This window comes from Hetaerina americana, unplaced genomic scaffold (assembly GCF_022747635.1).
Source record: "Hetaerina americana unplaced genomic scaffold, ioHetAmer1.1.p SCAF_41, whole genome shotgun sequence".
Taxonomy (NCBI): domain Eukaryota; kingdom Metazoa; phylum Arthropoda; class Insecta; order Odonata; family Calopterygidae; genus Hetaerina; species Hetaerina americana.
Genome location: NW_027286997.1, coordinates 4,493,525 through 4,520,990, shown reverse-complemented (window position 1 = coordinate 4,520,990; position 27,466 = coordinate 4,493,525). Strand labels below are relative to the sequence as shown.

Sequence of the window (27,466 nt, the reverse complement as noted above, 5' to 3'; positions counted from 1 at the left end):
TGTATTGAAAATATCAGGAAAAAGTTTCAGAAAAAGTTATGGAAAAAAAAGATTTATTTCAGATATTGCTACAATGCCTCAAAGTTCTTCAAGGTGTATCCCTTGAACGTCAGCACACTTTTGCCTGTGGCTTTTCCACAACTAAAGGCTGCCTGCAAGCTTTTTTGATGGCACTTAGGGTCCCATGGTGGTGCCCTTTCACGGATGGTGGACTTTACTTTTAGGAATAGGAAATAGGGTGCTGGTGCCAAGTCGGGACCGTAAGGCAATTGGGGAATCATAATGATGCCGTTGCAGAAGGTCTTCGCAAGCAGACACTCGACTCAGCTCTTTGTCGTCCATTAAGACCTACTGGAAGAGTTTAGTGGAGATCATTTTGTCGACAAAATTTCAGTGATTTCAGGAAAGGTTGTGGGTATTATTGAAATGATAATTATGTAGTAATGTACAGTGGAGAAGAGAGAAGGTACCGGGGTGTAGCAGTCAGACTGAATTGAATTTTAGGGAGGAGAAGAGTGAATCTTGAGGAAGTGAGTAAAAGATGACTGCTAGTATTAGAGTTGAAGCATACCCTACAAATTCAGTTGTGTGGGTGAATCCCAATAAGTGGTCAGATGGGAGGGAGAAGTGGATAATGTGTGCAGTCAACTAGGGAAGTTATGCTAGGGAGATAAGAAAGTTATTGAATGGATGTAATTTAGAACTTTATCATTGAATGCATCCTCCTGTATGTCAGTGGTATATAAACTTAAACTTTAGTAGTATATGTGGGTTTTGTCGCAATGTCCAACAGTATGATTCATTCGTAGTACTGCAGGAAAGTTTCACCTGAGGAAATTGAAGAATTTCACTCTTCTTAAAATTGGGAAATTGACAGATGTTCTTGAAAAATAGGTATTTGACACTTAAGTTCCCCGTTTTGAAACACTTTTGAGAGTACTAATTTGAGCCTTGGCATCTCTGTCCTTCCCAGTCTTGCTTTCATTGACCATCAGGTGAGAGGCACTAATTTAAAATTCCACAAATTGAGGCAGTGATTCATTCTTCACATGAAAATAAAGGCCTTAACATTTTGCTATGAATATTTTTATTAAATTTGCTAAAAGTGTTATATATGCCCATGTATACTATCATGTGTATATTAGTGGTTGGAGTGGGTGAGTGGCTAGTGCAATAGATTCTCACCTTGAGGGTCTGAGTTCAAATCTTGGTGATAGCTAAATTTTCAGAATTTTGGCTTCATTTTCCAGAGAATATACGTCCTCTAAGGGAGAATTCACAGTCCACTTGCAATGAAAAAGAATTTTAGATTAGGTTGAAGCACCTATGTACTTGATGTCCTTCTCATATTCTCATGTACTTCCTGAACAAAATTATATTATGCAATGGGTATGATATCGCTTTAAGACAGCCAACAGTTCTTCATAATTTCTGACGCCTGCAGTCAATGAGTTATATAACCATTATATTTTGTAGAGTACGCTCATTTGTGGATTTGGAATGTCAAACTCAAGAGAGTTCCATTGCGCCCTGCCTTTAATGAATGAGATGAAGAAAAGAGAAAAATAAGACTTGGTGCTCTGCTGCTCCTTAGGGTAGTGATGTGGTGGTTCCACATTGCAGCGCTGCACCCATTAAAAGTTACTGCTACCCCACCTGCAGTGAGATGAATGCCATTGTTACCTTCTCTTGCTTGGAGGAGGGGCTGCTGCTCCTTCCTCCTGGTAATTATTGGAGTATTGTTTGGCAGAAGCAATTTGCTAAATCACGGCACATTGGCAGATTTTCATAGAATTTTAGGAATCTTACCCAAGGATGATGCTCGTCTAAGACCAAGTACTACCACCAATTGTCCACTGCTGCTTATTCATTGAGTAAACTTTTTTATTTCACAGCTCATGTCTGTATGCAGACCAGCGGTTGACCCACTGGCTGGTGAATGCAGTTGGCGGCTTGATGGATTTTTACACTCTGAAATTGTTGCATTCAAATGCACATTAGCGGATGACTCCGTTAAAAGTTACTGTTGCGGCATCTCCCGCAGTTTCTTTGGAACTCAGCCTTGTGATTTGTAGGAGTGAGAAAGGTGAAATGCATGTACGATGGAGTTAAATATCAAGCTCTTCTTTGGTGCGTATGATGTATATTTCTTGGCCTTTTGAATGATTTTCATAAAGTTCTTGATGGCGGCTAGAGTTAGATAAGAGAAATCACATCAACTCCTAGAATGAAATATATGAGAGCATACAGAGGAGAGAGAACTTGCCTGCATGATGCCAACCCAATTTTCTATAACTGCTGTATACATGTATAAAATGGTATTGATTATAAGTTCCTACTGTCTGCTTATTTATGACAGTGGACGTTTTCGATATTCTAGTGGTGGCAGTGTCACCTTTAATTGCATAAATAAATGATCATTTGCAGTCCACATAGTTGAAGTCCATGTAATGAGAATGTACAATGATAGAGATTTTTCTTTGAATGTTCTGAATTGTGATTATTATATAAACTCATATATTACATCATGACATTAATTAATTTCTTATCCCTATTTTTTAATATAAAAATAATTTAGAGCCAGGATATCTGAAGAAACTAGTATGCACCTATGTGAATATAAGCATGTATACATACATATATATACTGATCTAAGACTAACCTGGTGATGATTAATATACAGATCGACTTATCTGGTTCAAAAAGACTAAGGAATATTCATCATAAAAAACTCAAGGATTAGGCTTTTATCTTGTAATGACTTCCTTCATTTAATTTGGGCATTTATTTATATCATATTTCGTATTAATATAGCATTAAAGTTGACAAAGTCAAAAATGTTTTATATTGCCACATCATTGTCGTATCTTGTAAATGAGATTTTTGGAGAATTGAACATTATTATTATTATTATTATTATTATCATCATCTTTAATTTCCACCAATTCACATACTTTTTGGGTTTATGAATTACTTTCCACCCAAATTAAAAATATACGAGCGGCAGTGATAGTGCTATCACTTCCTATTTCCTGTTTGCCGGGCTCTTTAGAATGGCCTCATTGGATATAATCATCACTTGGCGGCAGACACAGCCAGAACGAAGGATCCCCTGGCCCGCAGAAAAGTGAATCTTGCATTCTTCCTCCTCTCTTGCATGGTGCGGAGTGTATCCTCCCACCATGAGTCCTGGTGCCAGTGGGCACTCGTCTAGCCTGTGGCTGCTGCTTGTGTTCCTTGGGGCTGGAGCTCTTGGCTATGGACCGCATTCTCCAGACTCAAGGCAGCATGGGAGAAGGTGAGGGTGATTGGTGCCATCATGTTATTTGAATTTGTGCACAATAGGATAATAATTAATTGTCATTCTGCATTTGTTTATCAGGCCAATACCGGATCTAGTCGGAGCATCTGAAAAATACCTAGGCTCCTTTAATTGGGGTGGGCCTGTTTCTTCCGACAGCATTAATTTTCCTGATCAACCAATGGAGTAAGTATTTCAGTAATTTTACAAAATGAAAGCCTTGTTCATCCTATCTTTTGTAGAAATGACATGGGTCTCATCACTTTATTTTCAATGGGTCCAATTTGAGTGACTTCTTGAAGTGACAGGAAAATAAGTGATCTGAAATCATCATAATCATAGGGCTATTTTGTTTCTGCGGGTATGAACTTGGTCATGATTTTGTTTCCAATCCATAATTTGACTAAAGATAAACCTTATGTTTGTGTGCGTGCATAAATATATAAAATAGGTGTTCTCATTTCATATTTTTGGTTGTTATCAGTCACTGTTACACGTTGAGAGTTGAACAAGGTTTTTATTGTGTATGCATACATGTCACGCAATACTGCTTTCACTTAAGGCAATTGCTAATGTGTGAATGGTTATTTATGAACCAGGGCTTCATCCAGTAATCATGGGAGAGAGATGGTTAGGCGTGAATTCAGCGGTGGCACCGATGTGTCCTTTAAGAAGAGTGGCCGGACATCATATGGGGCTTCATCTTATGGGGCACCATCGTATGGTTCCGCTGCTTCAGGGAAGTACTCGTCAAGCCATTCAAGCTCTGCTGGTCGAGGATACGTCGGTGGTAAGTACCCTTGATCATGATATATCAGTCAATACCATTGCTATCATCAGAGGCCCTCTGAACAGCCTGGAAATCTCTACGGATGTGTAGTATATTTTTTATACACTCTAAATGTATGGAATAAATGTCAGGGTAGCAGACCTTGTGTGAATCCAATCATTTGTTCTTGCTACATGCTTGGCAAGTCATCCATTCCTCTAAAATTTGAAATTTCAATGGCATTACTGTGCATTAAAGTTGTCTAGCAACTAAGATACTGGACTAAGTACTGCTATGATTCACCTTGAAAATTCAATGAGATTTTGGAAGGTTTCTGTGTCTTGATAATTCCTTGAATGGATAGAATATTCTTTCCTGAAAAATTAAAGGAAGGGATTGGATGGGGAATGAGGGACTGGTGCATGCACCACATCCTGCAAGAAAGTGGTGTGATGCGATGACCCTTGACACAAGGGCTTAAGGGATAAAGATTTTCTTCAAAATGTCTCTGAACAAAATTAATTTGATTGACGAAACAATAAATTTTTTAAAACTATTAATAGTGCCCCAACTATTCTTTCTCTTTCCCTTGCTTCTTACCACGAAGTCTCTTTCTTTAATTTAGGACTATTTATTTGAAAATAATAATGATAAAGAAATCAATAGAAAATGTTAAACCATAAAATATAATGCATGATGGTTTTTATTGACCATATCTTGATTGGGTGTTACATCACAGGGTTGCTCCCCCTTCCCTCTTGCAAAGTGCTCCAGGCCTGAGACAATGCTCTTGAATCATTTCAAGGAGGATGTGATTTCTAAAAAATGATCCCCACTATGAATGATAAGAAGTGATTTTATAAAGGTTTTTGGATACTCTGAATATGACAATGATCCAGTTGATGAGCAGCCAACAAATCTGGAAGGTTTGCAAGTAGTGTTGCAATCAGGGAGGACTTCTTGCATTAGGCCAGTAATGTTCATGCAGCAGATTTCTTGTGTTGGACACAGTTATAGGTTTAGGAGGAAAAGATCCTTTTTCCTTTTCATGAATATTTTGATGGTTATCTTCTTTATATACCCACTTTATTGGGATGTGAAGTTATTTGATTTTTATAGATATTTGAGAGCAATTACACTTGGGATAACCTATTAGTTGAATAATTTTTAGAGGCGATACAATGGAACCTTACTTAACGAACATAGTTCATTCCAGAATCTTACTTGTCACATGAAACACTTTTTAAGCCAAACAATTTTTCCCTCATTAATTAATGTAAAATCTAATAATATGTCCCATGCAGAAAAAAAGGGTTTATGTATAGAGTTTAGTAAAAAAAAAACTATTTATAGATTGTTTGCAATTGTGAGTCATCTTTTCTTCTACTGAAGAATGAGGTGACTGGAAATGCAAACTCAATTTGCAGAAAACGAATCACATTTAGCCTGCTCTTCTGAACTTGACACTACTTGAGGGTTTATGAAGTTTCTCAGTGATAAACAAGCAGGGATTTAATATTCAAATCGCTGCTTGCATTGGCACGAAATAGCAGTGTGAGAGGCCTTTCTTTGGCTTATGATGCATTCTCGTAGTAGTAGTATTTAGGGGTTGGTAGCTGAGGTCATTTGCGCCATAGGCGATGGACAGGAAAGGATGAAGGGTGAAGAGAAACCTAGTATCGGCAGTAGCCTACTCTTAGCGAAAGGCACCAAGGGGTTCCCATCTGACAGGTGGTGCACTCACTCAAAGTGCCCTCCACAAAGCACCTCAATTAGGGACTGGGACACCACTGAAAAATATTTGCTGCCGCTGGGATTCAAACCTGGGCCCTCTGGGTGGGAAGCAAGTACGTTAGCCACCGCAACATCTCGATCCCAGTGCATTCCCCTCTGCTGTTATGTGTACATATTTAGGTATCAATGGGTTTCTTGACTCTCGTGAGAATACATAACCATTGCATAGATATTCTTGTCCCTCCTTTTGAAGCATCCAGCTCCTTAATTGTACCCTTGTTCTTGAGGTGCATGCAAATCTTTGACGTCGACCTATTGTGTGTGCATTCTAGATCAGCTTCGCTCACACCTCTCAGTTTTGCTTTTCAATGATTTTACTTTTCATTTCTACTGTTATTTTTATTCCTTCATGGGTGTCTGCTTGTGACTTTTTCTTCTGGGACTTGTTTAAAACCATACCCAAAATATTTAACTTTGAAGAAATAAGTCACAAATAAAATGCCTGAAGACAAGTTTGGAAAATTGTGTGATCAGTAAGGATGCTGAGTTGCTAGTTGAGCGAGTGCTAAACGCAAACGGAAGCCACACACTCATTCCGGGAATCCCCTCAATCCCTCTCTCCTCATCACTCGTCAAGTGAGTCAATAAATATTTTTGCTCATTATGCTAATTACTCACTACGCTGGTGTTCGTTAAGTGAGGTTTCACCGTAGTTGAATTTAGGCCTCCTTTTTATTTGCTAGTATTTGAAATTTTAAGGTTCTTGGGTGGTAAGAAGCTGTATTCATCAGTTAAATCCTTCATAGAAGATTGAAAACCTCCCTAGTTTGAGTCAGTTTTTTATTATTCCTGCTGTAAATATCTGGGAAACGCAAGTCATTAATTTGGAGAAAAGGTTACAGGTAACGACATTGAATGATTTTGACTTACAGGTATCTAGGTATGGTATTGCGATCAAACCCTAGAAAGTCTATATGCCATACTAAAACAGTGATGAATTAACTTAATGAGGAACCCACGCTATGTATTGCAGATATCTCTAAATGTGTTCTTTCTTCCACCACAAGTAGAATAATGTGAACAGGTATTCGAGTTGGCAAGATATTTAAACCTATTTCAAAAACCAATTGACTAAGATAATTTCAAAATTGAGTGAATGATATAAGGCATTGGAACATACCATGTACACGTATACGTACTTGATTACTCTACCTCTCTACTGCTGGAAAACCTTCTCTTTAGAAGACATTAACATTACAAAACTTCGATTTGTTCATGTACTTATTTGACAGCTGTGAGTTTCCCAAGGGGGCGATAGTAATTTTTTTGTGGTAATTTGTTTACATGGTGCACTTTTATGGGAACATTCTTGTATTGCATTCATTCATGTGAAATGTTGGAGTCATTTGTGTTTCTCAGGTTAAGAAATGAAATGAATGTTTTTGCAATTTGGCATGGTTGACATTTTCAGAGAAATTCATATTGAGGTAACAAGAAGAACATTTTGAATATTATATGAAGAGGATTACATCACAGATTCAATTGGTCATAGAAACTTAGCTGCAGCTAAATATGAAGACGGACATGTATTGTTGGAGGGGGGGATTTACAGTAGTCGTTGGTGGAAATATTTTCTCATTCATCCCCCCCCTGTAATTTAGTATACTTCACCTGAATCTCATCATCTCTGTTTTGCAGCAACACATTGCTTGTTGCTCTTTCATTCTGCTGATGTGAGACCTTTCATTTTCTATTCATTTCAATCAGGTACATATATCATTTTTACAAAAGCCCTTATTGGTGCAGCATTTTTCTAATCAATCTGGCCTTTGTTTAATGTGATTTTTGACTCATGCGGATGATATTTTTCAGTAAGACTGTGTGTAAAATTGGGGACTATGGGACACTCTCCATAGGGATTTTTTCAAATTTAGCCAATTGAGTCTATCTCAAGGACATCTCAATTTGTGGCATCCAGTTTAACATAACCACTCTGAAATACATTGTGATATTATCCCTTCTGCATCAACAGAATGCAATTTAAAGTGCATTAATTTAATAGCAACTGTAATTAGAGAAAATTCAACTCCTTCCACCTTTTTTATCTTTTCTTTTCCTTTCTAATCAGTCCACCACTCCCTCGATGGAATGCCATATGCGTACCTTAGCAGATGATAATACTGTTAATCAAATGTCTGATTATTGGGAAACCCAATTGAGCCTTTGCTAAGAGAATGATGCTTTGCAACCAGCCAAAGTGCTGTTTTACCCTGAGAAAATTCACCAATAGTGCCTCTTCATCCTCTGTTTTGGCATTCTCACTCTGCAAAATTGCATTATGAATTAAAGTATTGCATTTCTTTTGTGGGTTTTAGTTTTTTTATTCAGATATTCCCCATGAGATTAGCACCTGCCATAGATGCACAGGCGATGATGTTTCATAACAGAGCAATGCACAGTCCATGAAGGATTTGTCAAACAGTATGTAGGTATTACTGAAGAATTGCAGTGCACAGGGTGTCAGCAGCTTCCAAGCTAGCAAGGGGCAGCTTAAAATTTTATAGAGCTTAGAGGGAAAGAACCAAAAAACATTTCTATCGATCAGGAAATGATTTTAATTTTATATTTAGAATAGAAAAGCATATATAATTCAAAATACAATGAAAAATTGTACATTTGAATGCAATGCAATACAATGTGTATTTTAAAGTATAGATTCTTGTAACCAATATTAATTAATGAAAAAAATTAGAATGAATGAGTAATTAAATGACAAAAAATGGGTGAGTGTGTACATCACACTTGCCATATGTACTTTGAAATACCCGTGCATACTTCCAGAGTATTCCAGGATTCAATCATATATTTTAGTAGTATTCATTACATCCTTTAATATAAATACGTACATGTAATTATTTATAAGTATTTTATTTTGTCTGTTCTCAATTTTATTTTTCCTTTTATGTTATTTCACCATGAATTTGCCTAGGAAGCAGCTGGCCCCCTCCCCATCCCTAATTATGCCCATGGGGTGCATACTTTTAATCTTAGGTACTGCACCCACCAAGAGCCTTCGATCATTCATATCTCAGTCTTACTCCTTTTCCAAAATCATATTCAGGTGAATGGTAGAAAGTTCTTTAGATCTTATAATGGTAGCGCAGTTGTTGGATGTGAGGGGATCTATTGCTTGGGAACTCTGGTTCAGTGCCTTCAACTGACTTTATCCATAGTTCTCTGTTCCTCAAGATCTTTACTCCCTCGTCAAAGAAATAGGCATAGAAGAGAAAAACTACCATATAATGCTGATACTGAACAAAAACAGCACAGAATGGAAATTATAAATACAAAACCAGAGAAAAGCTTTGTAACACAGACCTTCAAAAGATGATATAAACTTCATATAGGCCAAGAAAGAAATACCTCAACTAGACTAAGCTCTGCATGCCTCTACTGTCTTAGGTTTTCTGGCAAATCACTCTTTCACTCAATATTTCACCTCATCTTTAACCTAAAATTTATTTTTTAGAGGACAATAACTATAGTAGAGGACATAATAATAGTATTATACATAATGTTCCTTGATAGAGCAAAAGAAAATGAACGTTAATCTAAAAACCATACCGTCCACCAACCTCTACTGGCTGACTCATCCGTGAAATGCACGATACAAATCCAATATAAATGACTGAGACATAAACTTTATTTTGAGCTAAGGCAGCTGAGACATTGACCACTCCCATTGCACCCCTACCAGTCTTAACTTGTCAGTGCTGGTGAAACATTAATACATGTCAAAATAGTTACCATTTAAAATACAAAGCTGATTATGAATCCAATTAATAAAATGGTGATTGATATTAAGATGTCCAACGTTGGGTCATTTATTTTTTTGGGCCTAATTAGGCTGGAGTGTTTGGTGTAACGTCATTCACCCTGAGCTGGACAGTTATCATTTTTTCCCTTAGTTCAACTGTGCTGTTCCATGTCCCTTCAGCAGTCACATTTGTGAAATTCCAGATAATCACCTCTTTGTTTTTTGCATGTGAATAGTTATTTTTTGATCTATTAATTATCTTCACTCATTATGAACTAACTCTGTAATTTTACTATGATGAATTTCACATTCCATGCAGTTTATGTGTGCTATGTCCTTGGTGGATGTTAAAAAAAAGGCAATACCAAGGGTTCAGCATTTAGAGAAAAAACAGGACACAAATATAGGATACAAAAATGAAGATATTTTGTAAATTCAGACATGCTCCAAATTTTATTTGTTTCTTGTATGTTAGTTATGTGTTTTAACTCTCTAAAATCTCCCCGAAATAAAGGAGGGTTTGACCTAGAGCAGTCAACTTTGAAGTCGCTTGTCCGGTGGAGATTTTTATATCAGCAAAAAATAACAAGAATTGGAGCCTAGCAAGCTCTGTTGGGGTATTATCTTTTGGCTATGCAGGCTGGCCCAAAATGCTCGGCCTGCATTTTTGATAACAGACTGGGGAAATTCTCTTTTCCAAGATCAGACCCATATTATCTGTTCATTCTCTGATGTATTTTTCCCAGGAATTGATGTTTTGGTACATCCTTTTCATTACTTCCTGCCTAAGATTATTTTAAGCATGAGTGAATACTGCTTTCATAGAAGAAAGTTAGCCTTACGAGTATTGTTTGTTATTTGAAGTATGTAATGGTTTCTGTGATCTATGCTTTGTAAAAAGAATAATGGGACTGATAGTTTTTACTAAAAAATATTTATTTTAATCAAATTGCAAACAAATTATGTGTAAAATTTATTAAAATAATGTGTCTTCTAAAAATCAGTAATGTTTATCATGAAATTGTTTTTAGGGTGTGCTTCAAAGCCAGAGCCTCCCATGAATGCTGTCCTTCGTTGTTCTATGTTCAGGTAATGAATTCGTTGCTATCTTCTTCTTAAAATGATTCCACTAATCATTTCCATGTTGCCTTGAGTGGTTCTGCATTTTGCACAATATTTTGGTTTGATTTGGCAGTGGCTGTCATGCGACGTGCCAGAAACAGCACCAGTTCCCCAACGGAGAGACGCAGCTGTATATTATTTGCAAGGACGGCAAGTGGGAAATAGAAGGGATGGAGTGGGATGTGATCCCAAGCTGTGAGCGTAAGTGAACTCCTCCCCTGTGGTGCTAGTCGCCCGTCCCTCCCTCGTCTTGCCTGCCTTTGTTCCCAGCCTCTGTGAGCCGACAGGAAAGGGCACTTCCTGTTGAGAAATGTAGCAGGTCCATCTGATAGTGAGGCTGTGATAATTCCTTTTGCTTTAATTGGTTGTTTTAGTGTTTTTTCACTCACTCTCAGGGAAATCTGGCTAATTACCAGCGCCTAGTGCAACTTTTATCTTGGCAGGATGTGAGATAACATTGAAGAAGAGATTCAATTCACACAATTAAGTTGTATTAAGTGGCAGTTAATTTGGTAATGAGAGAGAGGGAGAGCTATGTAGGATTAAAGATAATGAATGATGAGGCTGCTTACAATTTAAATTGAAATTCTAGATCTCCACCTCTCTCCTCAAAGTAACCGAGTCCCTTTATGCCCCAGTGTGCATGCCCGTGTTTCATTTTTTCCGTTTCCTTCTTTATTATCAAACAATAATGATAAAATTATAAGTTTTACAAATGGAGACAAGATAACCTCTATTATAAAGTATCTCCACTTGGATGACATTAAAATCACAAATTAAAAATTTTTCAAAGTATATCTATTTTCAAATTTTCTTGGTTTATTCAGAAAGATCTTTGTTACTTAAAGTATTATCATATTAAGGGTTGTGGTAATTCATTGGGTAGAGCGCTGGACTGCTGACTGGAGGGTCCTGATTTGATTCCTGGGCATGCCTCTGGACACTCTCAGGTTTACCTGAGCTGTGTGATTTTTTGGATACCAGGACTTTCTGGGAAACCCTGGATTCCAGAGGGAAAGGATCTGGCCCTCCTTAACACTCTGATGCATGTTTTTCACATGTCTAAGGACTTATTATTGGCTAAACCTTACCCTTACTTATCAAGTCAACCTGTAGGTTGTTAACTATGAACTGTAGAGTATAAGGGTATATATTCACCAATATGTTTGTGATTTTCATCTGAAAATGACACGAAGTGTCAAAAACCCAGATTGTGGGAATAAAAATTGTGTGGCGGAAATCACAAATGTTAATTATCATTTCGCTGCAATATTGATAATTGTTGGATTGTTGTTCAGTGTGGCTGAAAAAAAATCTCCCGCAGTCTTCATGGCTCAAGACTGCCTGTTTTTGCAAAGTCAGGATGGTTTAGAGAAATTCCCTGCAGAATACTAGCCGGATCCACTTTTTCATGCTCCAAAATTTGTTTTTTCTCTGAATTCTGTAATTATCTTAGTTGTCTGGAAAGTATATTCTTTCCCTTTAAATTAGAATTTCCATAAAATGATGTGCATGTATTATATATAGTGTAACAATGCACTTAAATCCAGATATGAATTTTCATATTGGAGCAGTACATCAATTTGATTCAGTGATTGTTGCATGCAACATGTATTACTCTGAAAGAGGTCCATAGCACAATCTTCCGTCTACTACAGAGTAAAACAGTTGTCCACTATAAATCTCAAACTTCAGGACACTTAAATTATGTTCAAAGGAATGTTTTACTGTGCAATAAGGCAATTTCAAAATTATCTCAGTAAATGGTTAGATTAGTACCAGAAAATGTTTCTATTTGGTGAGTTATTGTGCCTCTCTTTTATCTGGTCATCTGCCGTGGACATTGAGGAGGACTGGGCATGGGTAGGAGTTGAAGCAATGGCTCCCTATTAGACCATTAGGTAATCCAACCATTCAACTGTCCATCCATTGGATAATTGACTCTATTCCCATCAATGCATTCAAAACAATTGATATCTAAATATTTGAAATAATCCATTATTAATTAATGTTTAAGAAAAAATTTATTTTTGTGTGTCTACAAAACAACTTTTGCGTTTGTGTGTATGTGTACAGTAGACTCTCTCAACTGGAATAACCCAAAAAAACCTATTTTACAAAACTGCTTCAATGAAGTAATTAAGAATCAGAGATTGTGTCTCTGGGAAAAAGATTTACAAAAGTTAGTTGTTGACCCATAATTTCATTCATCATGGGTGTGATGAAGATACAATACATTGGCAATCCGCATTGGTGTGCTTCCTGCATGAAAACATGTCGTAAACTGTCCATAAATTATTTTAGTGAGGAAGTTGAACACTGAAAAATTATGTGCAAATGTCAATCGTGCTCTCTTAGTTTAGCCTAGACTGTCTAGTAGGGGTGCACATATAACAATGCATCACATTATTTGTGGACACTATGCATATTGACATCCCATAGATTGCATGGAAGTTATTATAAATCGGAGAAGGTTGATACTAAAAAACAATAATCAAAAGGCAGTCACACCTAACAGTATTATTTACTGTGTATTATAGTTTGTCAATTTATTCATAGCAATGGTCACAGCAAGAAGAAATGGGTGTTGCCATTCATACACACTTAGGAGGGTTAGGTAGCTGGTTTTTAAGTTGACTAGTTCTTAATGTCAAACTTTAGAAACCCTTATGCCGATTGCAAAAGTTCCAGAAAAATCAGTTTCCTGCAGTATAGGGAGCCTGAGGTAATGTCTTTTTGTGATTTGTCAGTGCAATATGCTGGAGAAATGTTCATATCTTAAACAGTTTGCCTAGTCGAATGGTCATAAGTAACACTTGCATTCTGTTAGCAAAGAGTGCATTGTCTTTAAGTATAATGAAATAGTCCGAAAAGAGATAGCCATTATGCAATGCAAAATGTCTGCATTTTTTGTCTGGAGAGTGGATGTTTGTTAGTTTCATTGTCCGGGATAATTATTTCTCTTTCATCCCAAATAATAGAAAGTCTGCCATACCCCACCTGCCATGCCTACCATAGTCAAAAATTTAATCTCTTATCCAGATATATGGGCCGTAATTTTACATGGTCGGTCCAAACCAATTAGGGTTCAAGCTTTTCAAAAATGCAGGTATGATTGGAGATATGGAATTATAAATCTCTTATTTATTAGCTCATCAGGGCACTGTCTTTAGTGGTTGAGTTCTTTTTTGTTTGAAGAAGTGCTAATTAAAGACCATTAGGTCTATTCTAATGAATGAAGATTTATTTGCATATTTGCAAATTGATGGTTCCCACAATCTGTAAAACTCAATTCATTCCATTTTGGATTAAAAAATACCGACTTAGAATGTTTCTCTCAAAAAAGGGTTTTCTTGGCTATGGAATATCTGGACACGCTTGCTATGCATAAAATATACTAGAGTCTGCATTTCATATACTTGAGTTTTCATGATAAGAGTTAAATAAAATATAGGAAAATTAACCATTATCTAACTATTTTAATCAAATATATCAGAGAAAATAATTGGAGTTTACATCTGTATCCATAATTATGTGCTATTATCTTTTAGTTTTTGAATGTAATAAAATATTGAAGATTATTTGTAAAGCTTTGAAACAGTTTTTAAAAATCTCATGAACTGTATGTTTAAGGTCAAATATGATAATAATCTGTGTGATGGTGATCAAAGTTTTGTTTACTGTTTTCATTCTTGATAGCTTAATATATATTTACCGGAATTATCAGAATTTAGAACAAGAACTGAAAAACATGGGCATGACTTATTGCTTCTTAATTTCATTCTATTAGTCAAAACCTTTGCGTGTTACCTCAAGATATTTTCTCTTATTTTAAATTAGTTTTATGAATGCTTTATCTTTATGGAATTTAAATCAGGTTACTTGCAGTTAAATGTTCTCGTAATTTCATATTTTTTCAAACATAACATTTGTGTTTATTTATTCAATGATCATGAACTTCTCAAAGTAGAGCCTTAAATCATTAAATGCAGACAAACTTATATTCATTGTTAAATACTTGAGTGTTTGTCATCATCAAAGGATTTAGATTTTAAAAATGTATATGCATGTATTTATCATGTAAAAAAGTGGATACATACTTTATAGTGGATATATATATATATATATATATATATATATATATATATATATATATATATATATATATATATGCAAAATACATGTGCATATGAAATGGGTAAATATGATTAGTTGACAAATTTGAAACCTGAAGGAATTTTAAAATTTAATGTGCTTGCATTATTAAATAGTGGAATACTTTATCTTAAATTAATCTTTTAATTGTATCCTTTTCAGCAATTTGCCTGCCTTCATGTCAGAACAATGGAATATGCATTGCCCCTAATCAGTGCAACTGTCCAAATAATTTCCGGGGTCCTCAGTGTCAGTATGAAAACAGGCCATGCCTAAATCTTCCACCATTGTCGCTTAATGCTATGAGGAAATGCAGCCCAACGTAAGTCTATACAAGCCTCTCTGGGCACCCTCAGCTCTACTCAATCTGTGTCATTTTTTTCATACCAAATCTTCCTGGGAAAACATAATCGGCACATACCAGCATAACCATTCCTGTGTACCACACTCCCACCACAGTGTATTACAGCCCTAAATATTAGAATTAGTTACCACCATGCCTCAAGCAAGAATTCTTCCCACTTTGGGATGCTTCCAATCCCAAGGTACACCTTCCAGCATAACACTCCCTCTGATAAATGCTGGAGTGTGTCTCTATTCTAGTATCCCTCCCACCCTCCACTCAAACTCAAAACAATAGAACAGGCATATACAGGTACTATTTGGCTCCTCAATTCATGGAATAAGCCAGGAATCAATATCAGATATTAATTGCACCAATCTCCTGATATTTTAATTCCCCCTCCACCCCCAAAATCTTCCATCCCACACTTCCAAGCCTTCCCCTTCCAACTCTTCCCCTCCTAAACCTTTCCCTGTCTTCTCCTTCCATCCAGCATCCTCCTCCTCTTCTCTTGAAACCTTCTCCTCAGGTCCTTCTTTCCCCAGGAGAAGGTGGTCATGCCACCGCAGAGTTCGGAATACATATGGGTGTCCTTTTTTATGGGTTCTTCTATTTATTTGTTGGCTAATAACATCTTACTCCTTCGTTTGAATTATTTATTTAAAGGTTCTGGGTTCAGGACCTGGTCTTGGGAAATTTTGTCCACTTCTACACCCTTATACATTCCCCACCAATGGTAGGTTTATCTCTCTTGTGTCTTCCGATCCTTTTTCCTCACATCTACAACCAATTGAATATGTATTTGCCTTTTGGCAGATTTTCGTGTTTGAAAGTATATACTATATATAGTCTACACTGGATGGTTACTGGATTAAAAGATACAGAGTATATAAAAAAAAGGTGGAGAATAAAATTGTTTGAATAGCTCACAGAATGTTCTACCCACATGATATAAAATATTAAAAATCAATTTTTGCATATTTTAATCAATAAAAATTCAGAAAGTATTAAAATGACCCCACTATCCTGTATTCATATTTCCTTTATGATTCCAGGAATGAAAGCAACACATATTTCAAGTGATAACCGGACTGACCTGTTTTCAGAAACAATTGAACAATATATAAAATTTCTCTGTTAGTATAACTATCACTTTGAAAGCACCGACATGATTAAATATTTATCAACATAAATAAGTGTTTGGATAATGAGAGTGGTGTCTATTTATTTAGTTAGTATCTTCTTCTTTTACTGCTAGTTTTAGAAGAAGTATTGAACTCCGGTATTTTTTGTGCATAATATTATATGAGACATTCATGTAAATGCTTGCCACTCTAAGAATGCCAAAAGTGAAATTAAATTCCTGGCCTTATTTGACTTTGTGCAGCTTTGTAGCGGTGTGAAGGATGCATAAAGAGCATTTCTTTTGCTCATCGCACTGCCTTGGGATATGAATGCATGTGTAACCACTTGAATCAATTGTGTGTCTTTCAAGTGATTCAATTCAAAATGACAAAATTATTCAAACTGAAATTAGCCTGTTATTTTTGTTTTGCTGTGAAATGAAGCAGGTTATTATATGCATTAAGTAGGCAGCCATTAAAAAAAAATATATGTACTCATAGGGGATTTTAAATACGAGCAACATTTATAGGGCACCATGAGAGACATGAATGAATGAAAGTATAAAGCATCCCATATGTGAAAATTGTAATGAAAAAGTTATAGTCTAAGTATATAAATGTTAATATATATTATTGCAAAAGATATATGAAATGAAATAAATCAAAGAAAAATATTGTAATAACCATGTTACATTTTTTGGCATTGGGAAGAAGTAGCTTACTTGTCCATTCAAGTTTATGAATTATTTATTAATTAAATTGGCTTAATATGTTCTCTCACTATGCAATATATAATGTTTCTCCAGGAGTTGCACAGTCCAGTGTGCTCCAGATCATCAGTTTCCAGATGGCACCTCAATAACCAACATGATTTGTAAAGATGGCAGTTGGATTCCAAGCAGACCTGATTGGGTGTCTGTCCCAGATTGTGAAGGTAAGAGATAAATGATTGCCACTCTCCATTTATATTTTTTGTTTCTAATGTATATATGCTTTACTTTGATGTAACTTAGTTATCACAGTTAAATTCTGTGATTGTTGTTGTAACATCCTAAAGGGCTGGAGTATCTAGGAGTTATATATGAAAGTATTGAAAAGGTTGTGCATTTCACCATCAAGAGTTTTTTTGCAATGTGGTCACCGCAATATTTTATTCATTTGATGAAGGTTGGCATGCTTACATTAAATTTATTATTTGGTTCCTAGTTAAATAACCCATAGTCATTAATAAAACTGATGAAATGTATACCAAATATGTACTAGATGTACAGAGGATATGAGGGGGACCCAAAAGTAACGGGAATTTGGCTGTGATGGGGAGCGAGAGTGGGGGAAGCCTTTGTTTGGCTGGTCGTACATCAGGCTCACGCCACCTGCATCAGTATGTGCAGCGCCGACGCTGTGACTGGATCGGTCCGTCCGTGAGAGCTGTTTCAGTGAAACAAGATTTTGGTGAAAAACGTGATGGCGGATTATCAAGAGCAACGTGCTGAAGTGAAATTTTGTTTCCTGTTGGGGAAATTGGCTGCGGAAACTACTGTAATGCTCAAGACTGCTTATGGGGAAGCTACCCTAAGCAAAACCAGAGTCTACGAGTGGTTTACACGTGTTAAAAATGGTGAAAAGTCAATTGATGATCAACCCCGTTCAGGCCCCCCTTCAACATCAAGAACTGACAAAAACGTCGACAAAATCAATGCCCTCATTTGTGAAGACCGTCGCAGAACAATTGATCAACTCTGTGAGATGTCTGGAGTGTCACGGAGTCCAATTCAGAGGATTCTAGAGCAGATCTTTGGCCCACAGGTGACTGGTTCTTCCATCATGACAACACGCTGGCTCTTACCGCCCTTCCCATGATGCGGTTTTTGACAAAAAACGGCATGACGTCAATTGTCCACCCCCCTACTCACCAGATTTAGCTCCCTGCGACTTCTCTTTGTTCCACAGACTCAAAAGGGACATGAAAGGAAAGCGTTTTGATGCTGTGGAGGAAGTAAAACAGAAATCGCTAGGGGGCCTAAAGGACATCCCGATAAATGAATTTCAGAAATGTTTCAAACAATGGAAGCATTGTTGGGAGAAATGCATTGTGGTCAATGGGGAATACTTTGAAGGTGAACAAAATTTAATGTAAATATATTGAGAAATAAAGAATCTATGACAAAATTCCTGTTATTTTTGGGTCCCTCCTTATATGTTAGAAAAAATACCATTAATATGAAATACCCTAGATACTTCGTAATGGAAATTTTTAAAATTAAGTGTGCATCATTGAGAGTATTTAGTCCAAATATTGTGGCTGTATCCTTATTTCATTCATTCTTGGCACTATTCTGACTCATCAATTATAGAGAAATTGTTTTATTTTGCGTGAATGACGTATTTAATAATATTTCCTTAAGCAGTAAATAGTATTTACTTACCCTTTATGGCTTAAGGAAATATAATTTAATATAATCAGTCTTAGAAAAGGCAGTAAGTAGCCAATTTATCCTTTCCATAATTTGTGTGATCTGAATTTATCTAACCTATAAAAGTATTTAATTCTCAAATGTAAGTAATTAATTTTGATGTATGATGTTTCCTAATCATAATTTTCTAGTGGTCTGTAAGCCTCCCTGCAAGAATGGTGGCATTTGCTTGTCATACAACATGTGTCAGTGCCCAGAGGATTTTCGGGGTCCGCAGTGCCAATATGGTAAGAATACAATGCCCTTGCTCATCATACTACCTACATATTATGTGCCAGTGGAGAAAAATATTTTAGCTTAATGGTTTTATGTGTAAAGAAGGTGGGTAAACCTTTTGCCAATGTTTTTTGTGTGGCCAACAAACGTATGGAAACTTACCGCATTCCCATTTAGTGTAATGCTTAAAGATTAAATTAATTATAGTCATGCAGTTGTAGTTTTGAGATGATTTGCCACTCATATATGAAAATCATATTCATTTGAGCATTGAAATTATACTTGAAAAATCAATTGTAGAGGAATTTTGTTCCTAGGTCCTAAAGTCTGGACCTTTCAGCATTAATTACATATAACTTGTCCATATACATGGGTCATTTCTCAGGAAAATTTAATGTAGTAAAACAGTCACTGTTTGGTCATGTGCTTTTATGGTTATTATTGATTATGTTTGCATGAACTTGGCAGACCTCCTAGGAAAATAAAACAAGATGCAATAAATAATTTAAATTAGTTGTCAAAATATGCTTTTCTCTGTATCTCTAAAATATTTCATATTTCAATGTACAAGTGAGTTTCTAACCTATATCTAGCGTACCCCTCCCCAATGGGCTACACCCTTGATGTGGTGGAAGGGCTTATGTGTTCTGATGACCCCTAGTGTTGTGCTGGTGGGAGCAGCGTTAATCGCTCCTTGTAGAGTCCCCTTTACCAAAGACTAGGAGTCAGATGAAAGGTAGCCCATGCAATATTTGCACTTTAGAGAGGTGGGTGTATCAGACCCCAGTGGGGAGACTATTTCAGGTGTCACATTAAAAACGCTGTAGAGGAAGGCAATTGACCTATTACAATGACTGCCTTCATGAGGAAGCTGTTCAAGGTCTTACCAGCTAATAAGTACGCTGTTTTCCATTGAATTTGAATGATGCACCCTTGCATGCTGGAAAAATGTGTGAGAGGATTGCAGCTGAAGGTTTTCTCCTTCTCTCTCGCCCTCCCTTTTATATTAGGGATGATGTTCTCTTTATCTCGTGGAGTGATGGTCTTAAACTGGCATATTCTCATGGGATGCTCGTGGTGCCACCTCTGGGTGCAGTGGTGGCACAGCGCTCGAGGTCCACTGACCTGTTTGCTCGCTGTTGGCGGTCTCCTGTGACTGGGTTGCCCAAATGGGTCACCGCTGCTGGGACACACTCCTCCGCTGTTCCTCCTCTGCGAAAAGGTCCCCCGTGTCTTCGTACCTTACTTCTTTGTTTCTCACAAAGGACGAAATCAATTATTAATTTGATTAAAAACTTGAAAACGAAAGTGAAAGTCAAATAGGAATATATGCATACATGGCTGGTGACCTATTAACCCCCTGCCACACGCCCTTGTGGCAGCAGTGTACAATTGTTGATGGTTTTGATCGGACTTTTGTTAGATGTGTGCATGACTCAGTAATACAAGTGTACCTGTGCCTTGTGGACTGGTCGTTTGCATGTCATGAAAATGTAGGCTAAAATATTGGTAGAAAATATACCTTAACTTGAATTTGAGCTGAACATAAAGCTAATGAATAGTAGGCTGCATTTTAATCTATCTTTCTGCTATTCAATTTCAGATGCAGATGCTTGCTCTGCCCAGAAGCTGCTATTTAATGGAGCTTACAACTGCACTGCAAGTGGGATATCATTCTCATGCTCCCTCTCCTGCCCCGTGGGAATTGAATTTGAATTCCCCCCCGCCAGCATCTACACCTGCAGCTACGAAACAGGAGAGTTCTCACCTGCGCCCATTCCTCAGTGCAAATATGGTGAGTGAGGAGGGATTGGAGGGTTTAGGTGAAAGAAGCGACTATCAAGTCTCACTCTTACCCCTATAGTCTTTAAATATATAAACAAATTAATGAAAATTGTCCTAAGTCAGCTACTGCATGCACTTGAATTCCTCATCTCACTGTGACCATGATTATGAATTCTTATTCGTACATTCATTATTATTTAATGCTCTCGTATGGAAAAGAGCCTGCTCAGTAAGTTCATGTACCCCCTTATTGGAATGGAGGCTCCTTCCACTGCTGCCACCTCCCTTCCTTTTCTATGCACATCGTTTGTTTAAAAGGTATCGGGAAAGGTTTTGGAAAAATAGATTTGTTTCAGATATCGCTACAATGCCTCTTAATTCTTCAAACTATATCCCTTGATTGTCAAATCACTTTTGCCAGTGGCTTTTCCATGACTCGAAGGCTCTCTCTGTAGGTGGTTTCCAGAAGGCCCTGAAGGGTACAAGCGTGCAAGCTTCCTTGATGGCACTTAGAGTCCTATGGTGGTGCCCTTTTAGGGAGGGAGAATTTCATTTTTGGGAATGGGAAATAGTCTGCTGGTGCCAAGTTGGGACTTTAAGAGGGTTGGGGAATCGTCGCAATGCCTTTCTAGAAGGTCTTCGCGAGCAGATACTTGACTCTGCTCTTGGCTCTCCATCAAGACCTTCAGGATGAGTTGAGCACAGATCTTTCGCATCGCCAAATTTTCAGTGATAATGGTGTGCACTGTCATCTTATCAATGTCAATATACGATCTGTGATCATGGGCACACTAAAACGATGGTCTAAATTGAATCAGCACTTTACACATATGTCAGGAAAAAATTGTTACTGATGATTTTTATTCACACCTTGTAAGTCTCAGGACAATTATCTTAACATTGTTCTAGACTTTTGCTCTCTCTGGTATTATACTTGGTGTTTGCATTTGATTAACATATTCTTTTGGTTTTGATGTGGTAGTTGATTCGGGGTGTAGTAGAATGATGCTAAAATAGAGAGGAAGCCATCGCCTGTACATTTCTCTAGTAATTGGCCCGTCCGCATTGCCTTTACGCATGGAGAGGTGAGTTGGTCACTTTGAGGTCAGGAGGTGGGAAATCTGCATTTATGTGGGTTGTTCAATAAGTCCTTTGGAAATAGAGAAACTGATTTTGGGTAGTTTTTTATTTTTGACTTTATTTCTTTTTAGTTCAATATATTTTTCCCAATGTTTCTTCAGCTTTATTTGCCATCCAAAAAGTAGGAATTTGGACGGCTCTAAAAATAGGCATCTATCTGGGTTAGCAATGACCGCTTCACTGAGCGTGAATTGTTTTCCCTTGTGCCATTTTTCAAGTTGGAAATTAAAAAAGTCACGAGGGGCCAAATCTGGTGAATACAGTGGATGTTTTATTTGATAATTCAAACTTTAATTCTATAATTTTTGCCATTGAAACTGCGCAGGTGTGCACTCGTGCGCTGTCTTGATGAAAGAGAATGTTTTTTTTGGTCAATTGAGGACTTTTTCTTGATTTATTTTCTCAACTGAAGCAATAACAATGCATAATACTCTCCATTTATCATTTGTCTTCTTTGCTAGTAATTGATGTTTTGTTTGTAGTTATGTATCAATGTAGAAACTCCTAAGGATTGTGATGTAAAAGCACCAAACCAGCCTCCAAATTGATCACGCAATTGCGTTTATTCTCCCCTGAGAGCAAACGTGGCACCCATCGTGCGGTAAAAACTAAACCTTGTGATATGCCTGTGGCCTCAACTTTCTCGCAAACTTTGATTTGTTGATCACTCAAAACCACATTGTGGATTTTGTCAATCATTTCAGAGGAAGTTGCTACCCCTCAATGTCTCGAATGATGTTTGTCACCAGTGGATATATTATCACATTTAAACTAATTTACCCAAATGTAAAGAGTCGCAAACACGGGGTAGATGAGCCATGAACTTCATCCAACTTGACTGTGGTCTCTTTTGGTGTCAAACCATTTATATAGAAGTGTTAAATCACAGCACAAAACTCATTTTTTTACATTTTTCCAAATAAACTTAAGTTTGTTTTTTTAATTGATTTTGAAAATGAAACTACATGATGGATATATCTGAAACTTCAACTGAAGTCTGGCGAGAGGTGACAATTGCTAAAGGCAAATCTTTTCCGTTACTAAAAGCACTTCATCCCTTGAATTTGCCAAGGAATTATTGAACAACATACATAGCTCCTACCACATGCAGCCTAGAGGTTCATTTATAATGGAATCAGACAATGGTATACCCTAGCTGTACATTGTGTCACATTTCAGCACCCTGAATACTGATAGCTAGCTTCAGTTTCATGCAAGCTCAATTTAGGCAGTGGAATCATTGGTCAAAATTGTCTGTTGGAATGAGAACATTGGGGGGGTTTGAATGATGCCTTTCCATGCCTTCGCCCTGTGTCTTTTTTATTCTGCTCTGATTTTCAGTTGCATTCTGACTTATGCAAAGTACAAAGAATGGCTAATATTTAGTACACTAACTGATGAATGGGATATAAAAAAGTTGTTCCGTTGCCAGTGGAGGAAGGGTAAATTTTTTAGTGTTCATCTTTCTTCCACCATGCTTTAGTTAATTTACAAAACTCAAGAGCAATAAGGATCTGAGCAGTCATGTGCCAACCAACTACTACCGCTACAGTGTACTTTGTTATCAGTCATGTGCACAAATGGCTGTGCTGAAAATACCATAATTTTCGCATTATAAATTTCAAGCATAGTTTTATTTTTTAAGCGTGAAAGTTTACCAATTGTGACACCATGTGGTGCATAATTGTGATGGACCTTGCCAAACCCTCCTGCTTGCATGTCCCCATCCCCTTAGTTGATCCTCCCGGCAGGGAAAGTTTTCTCACTTTGCTGCAATTCATGTCTTTTCACATGTTTTGTTTACAGAAGATTGGATCTCTTATTTTTTAGAATCTATGTAGAGACAGTCTTCCTTTCATTATTCCTATCTTTTTCTGACTTAGCTTACAAAATACTCATGGGCTGGCCGGGTGGGTGGGTTACCAAAAAACCTCAGCAAAGGGGGTGGTCCACAAAAACTTTCCAATCATCACTACCATGAATGGTATCAAGGTAAACTTCATTGCTGTGGATCACAGTGCCATGGCATGGCTTAGAATTTTATTGTGGACGTATTAATTGCGCTAGGCAAAGAGGCTTTCACAAGGAGGAGGGAGTTGATGACAGGGGCATTGAGTAAGGATGTTAAGAAAAGACTCGTAAAAACTTTGATATGGAGCGTAGCTATGTACTTTATGTACGTTATGTATGGCGCGGAAACATGGTCGTTGAAGCAGGAGGATAGACATAGATTGGAGGCTTTTGAAATGTGGGTGTGGAGAAGAATGGAGAAGGTAAAATGGACAGAGAAGAAAACAAACGAGGAAGTACTTGGTATTTTGGGCAAAGAGAGAGGTTTGTTGGGAGAAATCCTATGGAGGCAGGAAAAGTTGGTGAAGGGGGTATTGACCGGCAGTGGGATGTGGAAGACTGTGATAGAGGGGAGAATGTTGGGCAAATGAGGAAAGGGAAGGAACAGGATAGGGATGTTGGACGGGATGAAGGGAGGAAGAAAGTACTCAGAGATGAAGAGGGACCTGATGTAAAGTAGGATGTTGTGTTTTGCTAGGGGCCACAAATTATTTAATTAGTAATTATGTCCATCCAAAAACCTACCTTAACCGGTAGATTACCTAATAATAATAATATTTCAAGGTAATATGGCTAAAATTTTTTTTAAATCTAAAACCAGAATGTTTGATGGTTGAAATGGTATAATTAATATTTTAATGAATGAATGAGGCTTTATTCCATAAATCATAACATTTTTATTTTTAGTTAATATTATGAGTAGGTACCTGTAATCCATATTGCTGTAATTGGGCTTTCTATTATTGCAGAATTTCTCAGTAAATATTTGGTTATCTATCTTCTTTTAATTCACAGAATCAATAATTCAGAGTAGGCCTGCTTTTTTACCGCTATCATCTGCTTGATTACAGAATTAGTCACACCTCTAATGAAATGAATTGATGCACTTTTATTGTAAAAGCAAACACTAACAATGAAAGGCAAGATCAAAAGTAGAGAAGTGGCTATGCTCTTAATCTCCTTTCCTACAATGGCTGCAATGTTTTAGAGGAATTGTCACACTTATGACATGAAAATACTTGTGTAGTCTATATCATTAAAGTTATTTGATTGCTTATTTTCATTTTATTCTCTCTTTATGCAAGATTTTAGTGGATTCCACAAAAAAGTCTCCTCTCAATGCAGAATGTTAGTTTCCATAATAATAAATAATAACTCTAGGCAGAGTGCATGTGCATGAGAAATTTTAATTTAATTTTTGAAACCGGCATAAACTGTACCAATGAGCAGTGGGTATCTTGAATCCAACTACAAAATAGGACTTACTCCCATACTCTCTGTTTTAAATGGTGTATTGTTTTTGGTATACAATCACGCAGGTGCTGGGTACACTAGTCATTCTTCGTACAGCCATTCGTCGAAATTTGGAAGTAGCTCATCTTTCAGCTCAGGATATTCTTCCTCCCATGGGTTTTCCTCCAAGGATGGATTCAAGAGAACGGGTGGAATGAGCACCACGTATGGAGCGATGCCACACAGCCTGACCCCAGAGGTCATGGTCATAGAAGAGAAGAGGCCAACTTCTGGTACATGCTTCACTTGGGGTCACTCACATTACAAAACATTCGATGGGAAACTTTTTGAGTGAGTATTTGCTTTGATGATTGTTTTTTAAAAATTAATATTACTTTTTGAAATCTTTTTTACCAATCTGGAATTCTCCCACCAACTTAACTGAGGTAGAATGTGTAGCCAAACACTTTGTTTTCGTGTCAGTTTATCTGAGGAGTTGAGTCATAATGTGCTCATTTCTTTGGCGTTGCAAATTTTCATTGGTGTCATTCATCTGTAGGTTTGTGCTGAGTGGAACCCCCAAAAACACCTCTGCTGTGAAGTGTTTTACTTTAAGATATTGTTGCCATTGTCCAAAATTAAGACGTCCTTCCTTTGCACAAAACATGACAAAGATTCCAAACAAAGTTTTCTGGTTAGCAATCTTTTTTTCAGCTGAATAAATGAAATTTTGCATCCTATTAATTCATTTGTGTTATTAACGCACTCAACGAAATATTTCCAGCAGCAATGCAATAGCCCATAGCCCAGAAGCTTGTGGTAACTTTTTCAGCATTGGATGGAATTTCAATGAGAATAATGGGAAAATTCTGTTATGAATGGAAAAATGTGTTACTTGGACTTGATACGAAGAGAGCTCACAAATTGGGGTCTGCTCGAAATCACTTGCTGTATCAAGTTCTGATAATTACAAATATTGAAATAAAAATCACTTGTCCAATAATGCCTATGACTTTTCAAGGAAGTATAGCCATCAGTGCTGGCCTTTTAGATTTGATAGTTGTAATGTGATAACTTTATTTTAATAATTGTAAGGATATCAACAAGGAAACTACAAATAACAGTTATTTTACATTTTTATTGCCATGTGGATCAATCTCTGTGACCACACTAGTGTGATACGGTGAGCATGGCATGTCATTGGCTACTCCATCACATCTTGGAATGGGTTGAGATTGTAATCTGTTATTGTAAAAACTGAGCATTTAAATTTTTGGTCTTTCTTAAATTTAATTTTTGGCTTGTTGGTGCAAAATTATGAATTAATGAAAGAATTACAAAAAACTTAACTACTATGAAAAACATACTGCAGAACTTACTCATGCAATCAAATTAAAATACTATGATGTTTAATCGCTCACTTCCTGGCCATTGCTTGATGTATTCATTAATACTACCATCCGACTGAATATCTACGAACTTCTTGAATGTCATTTGCTGACTGGTGATGGCTTTGCTGACTGGTGATGGCTTTGGCAACCAAACCACACTTTTTTCTGTCCCAAGTTAAAGGCCATCAGAGCATTTTAATTGCACTGATCCACTCATTTTTGCTTCAATCTGAGGGCAACTCATTCCAGTGATATATGGGATGCACAAGGGTACTTCATTGAATCAAACCCTGTGTATGCTCAAATATATTTCAAACTTCTAAAAAAATTCCACATGACGAAAGCTCAGGCACGTATGTGTACTCAAAGGAAATCATCACAAGCAATGTCTCTTCTCCGACACTATGTCATTTCCCAATAATCCATAGGCTATATTGCTCAGTTTCCTCTACTAAGTGTGGAGTCAACTCAAGGACTACATATTTCAAATATACACAAAGGAAATTTGTTACTATGAAATTAAATCTTTAGTCATTGGTGGTTGCCATATGGCTGCATAAAAATCAGTAACCCAGAACCATTGGCAGCCTTTTTGAATGACATTACAATTCTGCAAATTTTAGTTATCATGACTCCAGTCATCAACTCCATTTTATGAAGATATCAAAAGACTGCCAGTGTCACAATGAATGAGCATTTAGTGGTTGCAGTTCATTCATGGTAATAACTCACAATTCCTTGTCCTTTTACATGATTTAACCATTGATTTATTCATTGAATAGATGAACATGT

The 27,466-nt window shown here is 36.9% G+C and overlaps 1 protein-coding gene across 1 annotated transcript in view; it reads left to right on the top strand.

Moving 5' to 3' along the window:
* Positions 1-3,126: 3,126 nt before the first annotated feature.
* LOC139692782 (hemocytin-like) overlaps positions 3,127-27,466 on the top strand; it is a 201,104-nt gene continuing 176,764 nt past the window's right edge. The window contains exons 1-10 of the mRNA XM_071591062.1: positions 3,127-3,298; positions 3,383-3,487; positions 3,901-4,091; positions 10,653-10,710; positions 10,817-10,944; positions 15,061-15,220; positions 17,172-17,299; positions 18,971-19,066; positions 20,659-20,850; positions 25,370-25,634. Of these exons, the coding sequence (XP_071447163.1) occupies positions 3,183-3,298; positions 3,383-3,487; positions 3,901-4,091; positions 10,653-10,710; positions 10,817-10,944; positions 15,061-15,220; positions 17,172-17,299; positions 18,971-19,066; positions 20,659-20,850; positions 25,370-25,634 (1,439 nt within the window). The 5' untranslated portion in view covers positions 3,127-3,182. The remainder of the gene's footprint in view (positions 3,299-3,382; positions 3,488-3,900; positions 4,092-10,652; positions 10,711-10,816; positions 10,945-15,060; positions 15,221-17,171; positions 17,300-18,970; positions 19,067-20,658; positions 20,851-25,369; positions 25,635-27,466) is intronic.